At 36.1% G+C, this 12,738-nt stretch overlaps 1 protein-coding gene across 1 annotated transcript in view; it reads left to right on the forward strand.

Annotated features, from left to right (window-relative positions):
• The window catches only part of DAAM2 (dishevelled associated activator of morphogenesis 2), a 135,282-nt gene that overhangs the window by 55,627 nt on the left and 66,917 nt on the right, over window positions 1-12,738 (forward strand). The window contains exons 5-7 of the mRNA XM_083349355.1: window positions 5,572-5,905; window positions 10,949-11,059; window positions 11,230-11,333. Of these exons, the coding sequence (XP_083205481.1) occupies window positions 5,572-5,905; window positions 10,949-11,059; window positions 11,230-11,333 (549 nt within the window). The remainder of the gene's footprint in view (window positions 1-5,571; window positions 5,906-10,948; window positions 11,060-11,229; window positions 11,334-12,738) is intronic.

Raw genomic sequence — 12,738 nt, forward strand, 5'->3', positions numbered from 1 at the left:
AACATGTTCCTTGATCATAATATCTGAAGTAAAAATGGAATGGAATAGCAGCTGCCAGTTAGGTTTAAGGTGTGCAGGTCAATTATCACATTCCTTTTCCACAGAAAGTGATATAAATGAAACTCACAGAAATGATTCTGTTGTCAATGCTACTAACATCGGATGTTCTTGCTTTGACAACAGATGGAAATGTAGCCATCTTTTCTCTATCGCTTTTAGAGTTCATTGATGCTGGGAGGGGGAATGTGGATGAGAGTCCAGCTAGTCATAACAATAATAACTGAGCCATGGAAACCCAAGGTTATTAGGTCCAGAGTTGATAGAAATTTGGCAGGCAGGAGAGATGGGGAGAAAGCCTGTGCTTCATGTTAATTGGGGAATATGATTTATGACTGTTAATTGGAGGAGGGAATTGCACTTTGGTACTTTATGCCAGGGGAGGAGAATTCAGTTTTTGGCTTCAACTATGTGGTGCCGATACTTTGTTTCTAGAATAAAAGATTCTTTAAGGAAAACAATGCCTTGAAGTTCTTTTGAAGGGTTTCATCTGTTGGAACTATGACATCTGTAGGACATTTTTAAATCCTGTGTCCATAAAGAGCAGGTGTTTTTCTAAATGAGGCCTGCTTCTGGATTAAATAACTTCAGTCTACGGAATGTCTCAAAATTGGACATTCCGTATGGATGAGGGTTGTTTTTTTTTGCCTTCCCATAGAAAATCAAGATGTACTGGAAAATGCTATATTAAAATCTCTTTCTTGACATGTTTGTTTTTCATGTATCCGTTGTATGAAGGTACATTCAACTGCTCCACCCATATGATTGAAAATTCTATTGTTTGGGAAAAACCCTCACATTTTTTTTATTTATAGAATTTCTTCTCCATGTTCTCATCTTTAAAACCTATATCAAAATTAATGCAGTGGTACACTGATATCAGTGGATTTGTCTTATTCTATAGCAGGAGGTGCACAAACTTTGTTAGACTAGGGTTTCATTGTGAATAATATGCTGGTGGCTGTATTCCAAGAAGTGGATAGGGGCAAGCAAAAACTAAATAAGTTTTTATCTAAGCTAAACCTAAATTTAATTTCAAGACACATGCTTGACTACAGTTGTTGAATTAACTATAGGTGTCATTTGTTGGACTAGGAGCAACATTGTTCAAATTGCAATAGTTGGGTTCACAAAACAGAGCAAAAGTTAAAAAAAAAATAACCCTGAACCAGATTGGATCCTATAAATAATCTGTATGATGACTTGACAAAATATGCAAATGCAGCAAGTTTTTAGAGCATGTAAATTGTACACACATAGAATTGTATGTATAGAAATATCCAAGTTAAGTGCTTCAATCAATTAAAGTCTTACAGTTTTCTAGAAGAAAAATAAGAACAAAACACATCCTTAGAGGGAGAATCAGAGGTTTTCCAGGAATTGCAGAAACAATAGCTCCCAAGCGGGCACGTTGCCTATTGGGTTTTCATGGACTGAAGATTTTCTGGATGAGACCCCAGAAGGTAACACCAAATGCCACTGTTGTGTGTCCTCTCCTTTGAAGCAGGTGGGAATGTTGCCCTGCAAAATAGTTTTGAAAGTATGTTTTGCTTAGGGCATTGAAGCCAGGTCCCCTCTGAAAGGTTTACTGGATGGGAAAGAAAACCATTCTATCATAACTTTTTCTTGGCTGTGTTAAGTTTTCCTCAAATAGATTTTTCTCCTCTCTGTAAAGCACCAAGCGATGTTTTTCCTCATCTGAAAACCCATCCATAGGTGAAAAAACAGCAAAGAAATGTTAAGATGAAAATGTTACTTAAGTGCCAAGACTGTAAGTCACACAAAGCAACAGTTACCTTTTTGAGAAATGAGAAATGCAATCCTGGAACTTGAAAGCCAAAACAAACAATAGAAAAGCAAATCATTGCCATCTTCACGCTCTTTCATTGCATATGCCAATGAAGGTTGGAAAGAATGCTATCCCAAAGTGAATTTCATATCCTGGCCATTTAATGCATTTTCTGTCTAACCATTTGTGGTATGTGCTTGCTCTTAAGCTTTGTTTGTTCGCAAAGACTAATTTTAAAGTTTAGGCTTGAACAAGTATCAAACCTCAAACTGAATCTCTTGATATTCTCTCTAAGGCTTTGATTTTCTCCAGACCTTCAACTAGTGAGATAAAGTTACTAAAGAGATAAGCTACATATGAAATCTGCCCCAAATATTACACAGTTTCTCTGATTCTCCTTTACGAATGAAATATAGTTATTCCAGATTTCTATTGTTGGATATATTTTGTGCATATGCGTTGGAAACTGAAGTAAAATTTATAAACAATATTGTTTTATGGCCTTCTCTTACATAAATACTGCAAAGTGATCTGATATTGGGAGTCACACGATTTCTGCCAAATTTTAAAACTCCAAATATATGAAGCAGACCTGCATATTTGCACAGTTATTGTTGTTTCATGGAAATTGTATTGGTTCCATTTTACATTTGAATTTTTTTGTTCTGTTGCAGGCCATTTAAAATGTACCTCTCGGTACCATTTTCTTTGCAATTCATTTATGTTTTATTTATTCCAAGGCTAAGGATTTATAGACTACTTTAGACTATAAGAGATATAATGTCAGTTGCACACATTTGAATTTAACAAGGCATATTTGTTGAGTTTTTGTGCTGGTGCAACGGACATTGCTTCTCAACTTGCCAACAAGCTTAAGAGGAGGGAGAAGTTTGGAATACAGACTTCAATGATTAAAAACGCACACCGTGGGAACCAAGGACAATTGCCAGAGGTGCTTCTCGCAACAATATTTTTCAACTTGATTGGGCAACATGATTTGACCCAGAGGGAGGAGGAAGAAGTCAATCCTGTTACTATGGTGATTTGGGTGGGGTCTTGCCAGAGCTGGTTTTACTTTCATATGTGCCGATATGGTGTTTTCAATAAAGTTTTGCATTAAGAGCCCAAAAAGTCTTGAAGATGTTTGCCTGGTTGGGTTCGCTAGTCAGAAGCTTGACATTTTGATTTTTATCATCTTAAAGTGGATGGTCCGTTGTTGGAAGTTTCAAGAAAAGATTGGACAACCATTTGTCTGGGACTGTATAAGGACTGCTGCCATGGGCAGGGGCTTGGACTAGAAGACCTCCAAGGTCCCTTCCAGCCATGTGATTCTATGATTTTAAAGTCTTCCATTTTTGCATCCCGTACCACAAATTTAATTGTACACTATACCAACAAAACAAATTATTGCTCAAACTGTTTTTTTGATTGTGTGTTGCAGAAACTTTCAGCAGGGATTCATTTCCCAGATTAATAATGCCTTTCTCGTAGGTCAATATAAAGTGGCCATGCCTTATCTCTTCTTGTTTAAGTACACTGAAGCAGCTCCTTCAAGTAGCAGTGGCAAATGAAAGCTCAGCCATTCAGTTCCATGAGTGGTATAGCCTTCTCTGCATCAGTAGCAAGTATCATGAGGTTGGGTTTCATGGCTATCCATGTTCTTAAATCTATACAGTATTACTCTATAATGATGCAGGAAAATATTACACATTGCAAGCAGTGAAATAACAAAGATGAAATCCTGAAAGATCAGGATTACTAAAGTTTCCATTTGTTTTAGGGTGTGAAACAAATTTAAATACTGCTTGGGTTTTTCAAAGTATTTATAAGAGAGAGAGAGAGGGAGACAGAGAGGGAGAGAGATTTTGTGTGTTTGTGTGTGTGTGTGTGTGTGTGTGTGTGTGTATTCCACAGAGTTCTAGGGGACTTACAACAAATCAGAATAAAACATACATCATTTTAAATTATAGAAACAGAAAACACATGATAGCAGGAGGGGAAACAGAGTAGCAAACAAATATTTTTCAATAGCATGTGATAAAAATAGCATGTGATAAAAACAGTAAAGAGGATTACAACTAAAGGCCTTCCTAAAAATAGGTCATCACCAGTTTCTGAAAGATTGTTGGTGAACAAATGTGTCTCCCAAGAAGAGTTCTAAAATGTTTACAAAACTATTCAAAAATCTCTCTCAGGCAAAGTAGGAATTCACAAGAGACTTAGAACTTGCAAGGGAAATCTTGATATGCGGGGCAGATTCATTTCGGAGAAACTGGCCCTTCACACATCATGATGCTACGTTTTCAGATTCTGCGCATAACTGCCTATGGAGCTTCAGGCTTTCCTCTCCCTCCCAAATTGTCAAATATTCCTGAATTTTCAGCATTCCTGTATGGTATATTTAAGATGCAAGAATGAATTGGGGAACTTTTGGGATGTAGCCATCTTGCAGGGTTTGAACCATTTTTTAAAAAAATACTATTTTAATATAATGTGGAAGTGTTAAGAAGGCTGTTTAGGGGATCAGTGGACTCTCTGACTCTCATGATATCATTTGACCCCAAGAAGTGCACCATCATCACCTGTCATCTTGAATTTTTTGAGTTGTACCTGGAAACAAATTAGAAGCCAGTACACTTGAATAAAAGAAGGTGCCTTGTTTCCAGACAGATATTTAAGTGTCAATAAATATTTTTCTCTTATTTTCTCTTGTCTGTATATCCTATGATAAATTATTTATGAGTAGTGTGACTTTTTTCACTTTTCCACTTTATTGGGTACATAGTGTGGCTGGAGAAATGCCTATTTTAAATTCTTGAGCTACATTCATAGGTAACTGTATAATTTTAAGATGGCAATAGCCATATTTCTAACTGAGATCTCAGGGAATACTGGCTTGTTTAAAAGGAAGATCCAAATTTAGGCTTTTTCCTTGGTTTGAGGACATAATTATTTTTTATTTGTAAAGAAGCGTATTCTAAAGAGAATTTTCAGCCAGTGGCAACTTTATAGGTTTAATATCCTCATAAATAAGTAAAATATAACAATATGTAAATAGTGGGCAGTAGTATTTTATCTATTTTAGTAGATGGCGTGCAGTTTAAAATCAATTTAGTACATGTTTTTAATTTTTAATTTTTGTTGACAGAAAACTAAACTTTAGGTAATATATAAAATATACTGGGCATTCTTTGATTTTCATGCTTCAGCAAAGAAAAACAAAATCAAATAGTTTGTCAGGCTTGAGTCCATCAGTATTTCAACCAAACAGCTGACTAACAGTGAGGATAGTATGTTAGTTATTTTCTGGTATAGAAAGAGGATGCTTGTATAGGAGAAAAGGCGCATGCTCTTAATAAGGTGAAATGGCTTTGGGAAGAGAATAGCAAGTATTGCTCAAACATTTATCCTTGTGGAAATTGTTTTGTATACAGTAGGTCAAGTGAGTTGCTTTTTCAAATAATGTTATTTCAACTCATTGAAACGTGTGGTGTTGGATCCATAATATAATGTCTCTTTGTAGAAGAAAGCAGAAGGTGCTGAACAAATTTTATTCCACATACACATCTACCTTTAAACGGGAAAATGCAAACAAAGTTTATCCAGATCCTCAGCTATGTACATTTTAGAGTTTCCCAAATTAAGAGAAAAGGCAATTTTATTACTCTGACACCATTTATGCAAAGTGCCTTAATTATTTTTTTTTCTTTCCTATCTCTGGACAGATTTGTAGTAAGATTTATTGAGCTGGACGGCCTGAGCTGCTTGCTGAACTTTTTGAAGTGTATGGACTATGAAACCTCTGAAAGTCGTATACACACATCCGTTATAGGATGCATCAAAGCTCTGATGAACAACTCCCAAGGACGAGCCCATGTTTTAGCCCACCCGGAAAGCATCAATATAATTTCGCAAAGCTTACGGACTGAAAACATCAAAACCAAGATTGCTGTGCTGGAGATCCTTGGGGCTGTTTGCTTAGTGCCAGGAGGTCACAAAAAAGTTCTGCAGGCCATGCTCCATTACCAGGTCTACGCAGCGGAGAGAACAAGATTCCAGGTAAAAATGATGAATTGAGAAAAATGAGCTGTAGAGCTGGTTCTCTGCATAAAACAGGATGAGCATGACTCTTTTCCCAATCAACTAAAATGGGGCATGCCTACTTGGAATGTGTTTCAGTAATTGATACTGACCAAGTCTAGGGTCTTCTTTGCATTATTTTGTTTAATATCTTAATAACTTTATTAATATTTGTTCCATATCTTTACTACTCAAGAGAATCATTTCACCTAGTTTATGAAATCAATAATACATGAATTCCTCACTGTGAGAATTTTGATCCAGTGCGCTGAGCTAGTGTATAGTAGGCAAAAGAGCAGCTGGCATAAAATGGTCAAATGTGTACCAATTTTTTTCAGGAAAAAGGAAAGGAAGTAAAACTAGTGAAGCTTCTTCCCCCCCCATCCCTTCTAGGCTTTTTACACCAATTCAACTTTTATCTTTTCTGAATAGATAGACAGCTATCCACCTTTTCTATTTTTTCCTAGAATAAAAATGGGGCCGAGACGCGTTTTTGTAAATCAAAGTGATGCCACAAGTTTTGTGACTTAGTAGTTTTTCAAGTATTTATTGACTGACTGAAATAATCTCAACATTTATAATCGGGCAGGGCTGTGAGCCCATGGCACCCTGCTGACTGCATTTGTCCTAAAACTTCTTTTAGCAGTAATATTACTAATATTACAAAATTAGGAAGTCAGCTTTTCCCTGATATACGTTTGTGTACTTCAAATTGCTTAGGAAGACTACGTGGACTGAAATAAGTAACAGAGCAATTCATAGGATGCCTCATGGCCTGAATGTTGAATGCTGAGTATATTTACTTAATTTGCTTTGTTTTTGGAAACACTGTCATGGTACTCAAAAAACTGAGTCTAGATATTGTGGTTAGAATTGTGCAATTACGGGTGTGCAATACTTGGATTGAAAGCAGGAAGAGGATTTTGGATCTGGTGTGGAAGAACTCAGTGTAGTGGCCAGGAACTCCTGAAAGAAACTTTTTTTTCTTTTCCTACGGTTCATTATGATAATATACTTCTCAGTTAAAGAGGCCTTAAGGAATTACATAAACTATGCATCATTTCTCTGTCACTTCCTTAATTCAGGCATCTATTTTCCTAGAGTTGTTTAAAGAACCAGTGACAGGTACAGGAAATGTGCTCACGCCAGATCCAAAGTATATTTCCTCCTACAGATCCAAATATTGAATATCTCTGTTTGTGATATAGCAAAGTACATGTATGTCAAAGTAGCCTTGGAGCCAGGTACTTTGTTTTATGTTGATATGGGAATTTGCTCTTAGGACATTGTATATGTATGTATATATAGGAGCATTTCACAATTTCATGAAACAGTGAAATGAAAAACTAGAACTAGAAATTCATTGTCTTAATCTCTCTCTCTCTCTAACAGTCTAAAAGTAAATAAAAATAACTTGGGGAAAACTAATTTCTTAATTAGTATGCAATTAGTATAGAATAGCGTTGTTTTTACAGAATGTGTATGACTACATTTTCAATAAGTTATTGTTTATTGTTTTCAGAGTATTTTATGAATCCTTAGAGAACTAACATCCTGTCTTTTCCAAAAGGAGTTAAAAGGATGAATCTTTGCCTGCTTGTTTTTTTTTAGTTCCAGTAAGAACATATTTTTATTTTGTTTGCTTGTTTATTTGTTTTTCTGAGTTTGTGCATCCTTTCTTTCTGCAAAGTTCCTTTCAACAGTCTAAACTTGTTCGAGATACTTCAAGTCTTCTTTCTTTCTTTGAGTTTGGTGTCAGAAGTGCTGACATAAGCATAACACATTCAAAGTTAAATCTACTTTGGCTGCTTCTGTCATTATGAATATTCATGTAGTAATGCTTATCAGATTTATGTGATTAAAATCCAGCAGTTATTGAGAGAAAACAAAACACTTAGTCACGCCCAAAAGGTTGATATGATAGTGCTCTAAATCAATTATCTAAAAATGTTTTGAGATTTGGATTAACTTCTTACCCAAAGTATGGACAGAGAATTGTGAGGAATTATAACACTCACATAGTTTTATGGATAAGGGGCTAGTTATACAGAATATACAGAAATTTTATCAGAAACATTATAGAAATTTTATCAGAAAAGTATCTTCACAATATTCAGCTGTAGCAATTATACCGTATGTATATTATAGAGAGAGCATCATTGCTAAAGAATGTATAATTGATACCTCTCATTTTTAATGTTATATTTATAACCAAAGCTTTGCAAATCCTTTAACTCCCTATTGACCTTTTTGGAGGAAATTCCTCCTGTCATTTAGGAAATATCTTTTAAATTTGCCCAGAGAATGGAATATTCCACAGGGTTTCAAACTTGCTGAGTTAAGTTAATTCCTGTCAGTCATCATAGGTCTCCCTGCCTCTTCCCTTAGATATTACCATTCAGCCTCAAACATCAGCCCTGATGTTTTACAAGTGGCTATTTGGCACTGACAGCAAAAGTCTTAACATTCTTTCTAAACAGTAAAAAATAATGATGAAAAATCCTCTCAACCAAAATGACAAAGCAGTGAAGACACTGAGTAGAAGGATTTTCTTTTTGCTTTCTTGATCTCAGATTGAAGAGGAAATTCTGAGTTAATATTTTCAAGGAAAAAATATTTGAAACTCTTTCCCTTCCTAGATGAATAAAGTGAATATGTCTGTATAGCATCTTTCTCCACTCTAGTGATAATCTTATTAAGCAATTAGCATAATTCTCTTCAGCTCTAGTCAGCATGGCCAACCATCCCCCCTTTTACATATGTATGTGTATGTGTGTGTGTGTACGCACACACACACACACGTACCTGAACATGTATGATAGATGCCTGTATGAAGACTTATTCATGGATACATGGTTTATACATACACAACATACTTTTGTAATAGTGCTTCCATCAGTGTATTATTCTTTGAACTTGAAGAATGATTAGCACAAATCATCCCTCAAAGACTTAATAATGTATATTTTGATGTCTATTGTAGGTCCTTCATACAGGCTGGCTACCTCAAACATACACAAATAAGTGGGAACTAAGAACTCAGCTAATGCTTTCAATTTCAAAAAGCATGCATGATTATTTATATGTCTAAATGCACACAGAAAGGGAAGAAGAATTTATTTCTATTACAAGGGAGAAAATTATATAGTATGAACACTCCCTAACATATGGGCTGTTATGCTGAAAATAAGACCTACTCTGGGGAAAAAGCCAACAGTTAGATTGTAAGCCCCATGATCCTCTGGATAGTAGGCTATCAATTTTTTAAAAAACAAACAGGAAATATCTCACTTCAAGGTTGATTGCTGAGCATTAAAAGGATAACAGTACATAGGCTACCCTCCAGAGTTGGAATAGATAATCTCCAGATGTTTTTGAATACAACTCCCACATTGGCTTGAAGTGGAGGGTACCATTTTACCTATCCTTGCTCTGAAGTCTCAGCTTTCCATTCTAAATTTAAATGGAATGAAATACATCATGTTGTTTAGGCACAATCCGAGAATGCTATATAGAATCAGCAAAAAAAAAAAAAAAAGATAAAGCAGACAACTAGCAATACTGATTTGCTTAATTACTGTGATTGAAGAGAATAGACTGAGATATGTAATACATTGTTGTAGTCATATTTACAAACCATAGTAGCTTGGTTCACACAAAACAGGTACAGACAGCCAAACCCAACCCAATCCATAGTGACCTAATGCAGGAAGTAATGATTAGAGACTAAACGGAATAAAAGAATAAATAAAGAGCAATAGCTCCTAGACTTATATCCTGCTTCATAGTGCTTTACAAGACTCTTTAAACAGTTTGTAGAATCAGCATATTGTCCCCAATATGGGTCCTTATGTTACCAACTTTGAAAGGATGGATGGTCAGGATCGAACTCCTGGCAGTGGATAGAATCACCTGCAATACTGCATTGTAACCACTGTGCCACCACAGTTGTTTAAAGCTATCCAGTTGATTACATCTGGCTTAAAAATCATTCACAGTATTGTGTGAACCCTAGTTCAACTTGCTACCCAAACCCATTGGGCATCTGAACAGATTTCAAATTCTTATGATTTTGGTTATTTTCAAATTTAAAACAGCAGGTTCCATTTGGGAAGGCTCAAAGGTGCTCCATTTCCAAAGGTGCTCTGTGTGTATATGATAATCTGTAAAAGCTTTTTGAAAACATAGGGCTGTATATAAAAGAAAAAGTCAAGAAACTTTGTTTTTATTAAAAAGAGGCAGCAAAATATATTATGGAAGGAAGAATGATGGCTTGAGATCCAGGTGAAATGCCATAATATCAAATGAGATAATGTGAAATAGCCTTCCAGCCAGAATTTATTCTACACTGCCCAAAGCGTCTCTCCAAGAGAAATGGGCAGTTAAGAAATATGAAATATAGTAGAATAGATCACTCTGAAAAAATTATCCTATAATGTAATTTTGTCCAGTCCACCTGAATAACAGAATAACAGAGTTGGGAGGGACGCTGGGGATCTTCTAGTCCCGTGGTGGCCAACCTATGGCACGCGTGCGACAGGTGGCAGGCAGAGTCCTCTCTGTGGTCACGCAAGCCATCGCCCCAGTCCTAGGCCTTCAGCTGGGTTTTATAAAAACTTTTCGCTTTAGGCCTCCGCCGCCGTGTGCAAAAAACAAAAAAGGTTCAATCAATAAATCAATCAATTTCAACTTCTAGCAGGGAAAAATAAGGTCTTGCAAAGTTGGAATTGATTGATTGAACTTTTTAGTCCCACCCAGTCTGCTGTTACCACTGCAGCCACACCCACCCAATTGGCCATGCCCACCAAGCACCCGACGATACATAAGTGGGTTTTGGGTTGCAGTTTGGGCACTCCGTCTCTAAAAGTTTCGTCATCACTGTTCTAGTCCAACCTCCTGCTCAAATGGTTGTCTAATCTCTTCTTAAAAACCTCCAGTGTTGGAGCACCCACAACTTCTGGAGCTTTATATATTTAATTATAAATAAATAAATTACTACCTGTCACTCGTCTTGCTTTACAGACTCTACTCAATGAGCTAGACAGAAGCATGGGGAGATATCGTGATGAAGTGAACCTCAAAACTGCCATCATGTCCTTTATTAATGCTGTACTGAATGCAGGTAGTGGGGAGGTGAGTGTATGTGCTGAATTTCTTTTGATCTCTGTTGTACTGAAAATAGCTGGCAGAATTTTGTGGCATAATGAATTCTTCTCTAAGTTCTCCAAGCTATATTTTCCTCTCATTGCTGGAGTTGAATCTGAGGGCTTTTTTACTTCCTCTTTTCTTTTCTTTTCTTTTAGGACAACTTGGAATTCCGACTGCACCTACGATATGAGTTTCTAATGCTGGGTATTCAGCCTGTTATTGACAAGCTCAGAGGACATGAAAATGCAACATTGGACAGGTGAAACAAAATGTGGGGAGCAAGGCTATGTTGTAATGACAAATACAGCTTAGTCTTCTAACTCAATTAAATACAGTGTATCATGGCCATTCAAAGAAAAATATATTCCAGATCAGATAATGTATAGTATATATTCTGGCACCTCATAATTGACACCAAAAATTTCAATTGTACAACTATAGCACAACATAGCTGATGTTTTATGAATATATTGTATTGTTTCCTGAGGAATCGGTATGGTTTGGATACCAACAGACTCTGTCCTGCTAAATATGGAGGCTTGTTAAATGCATGGGAACTTAATGAATATGTACATGGACACATGGACATTAAACTATCAGAATTTTCCTCCTTAGAACTAACTATTGCAACATGCTTGAAGCAGGTTTGCCTTTCAATTGGTCTGGAAACTCCAGTTGGTACAGGATAGTACAGCTAGACTGTCAAAGGGAGCAACCTACTGTAAACATATTTTAGTGATTCCAAAGTTTGTTACTTAGCAAAATTTAAAATGCTTGCATAAAGATTGCATTGAGTCTGAGCGAAGACCTGCAGAGCTTTTGGAGGTTATTACTTGCGGGCCAGCCTATTCCTTAGTCTAGTAGGGAAGGATGCTATTTTGACAATGCGTTTGCTAGAATGTATAAAGGTGTTCTTAATGCAGATGCTTTTACTATGGAATTATCGGTTCATTTATTGTCGGTATCAAGTCTTCTAAACTTTTGGTCGTCAGCTGAAATCTTATTTGTTCAGCCAGGCTTTTAATTGAATCAATGCTGCGATATTTTTCATTGTCTTGGTAATATTTTATGTTTGAGTCATATTTTACATTCTCACTCGATGTTTGTTGCAGTTATCATGCAAGCTGGAAACTGATGTAAATAAAATGAACTAAATCATAAAATGAACTGCATGATTTAAATATACAGGGCCAATTGCCCCCTTTCCACTTGAAGTCTGAAAATATGTAGCAACTTGAGTGAGATAATGTTGATTGGAAAACAGTTCTTCCAACCAGGGTTTCTTTTTTTAAAAAAAATCCAGAGACTTTTAAAAAATAGTGTGTGTGTGTGTGTGTGTGTGTGTGTGTGTGTGTGTGTGTGTGTGATTTTTCAAATATGAAGACAGGAAGAATCGAGACTTTCCAACTAATATGTAGTGGTTGTCATCATAGTTCTCTCTAAGGATAAATAAAACTGCATGCTACATATTTAATGTTAATCCTTAGTTGATTATCTCAGTTGATGTCAATTGTTATAACTTTTAGTTATCTATCAGTTGGTCCTGTTCTGTGGTTCAAACAGCAGTTTCAGATTTTCAAGATATCATCTGCCTGATGCGTAAATCTAAATAAGCACATTGATCTGGTTTTGCCTTTTATTATATCATGAAAATCATATCCGAA

This window comes from Vipera ursinii (assembly GCF_947247035.1).
Source record: "Vipera ursinii genome assembly, chromosome: 1".
NCBI lineage: Eukaryota > Metazoa > Chordata > Lepidosauria > Squamata > Viperidae > Vipera > Vipera ursinii.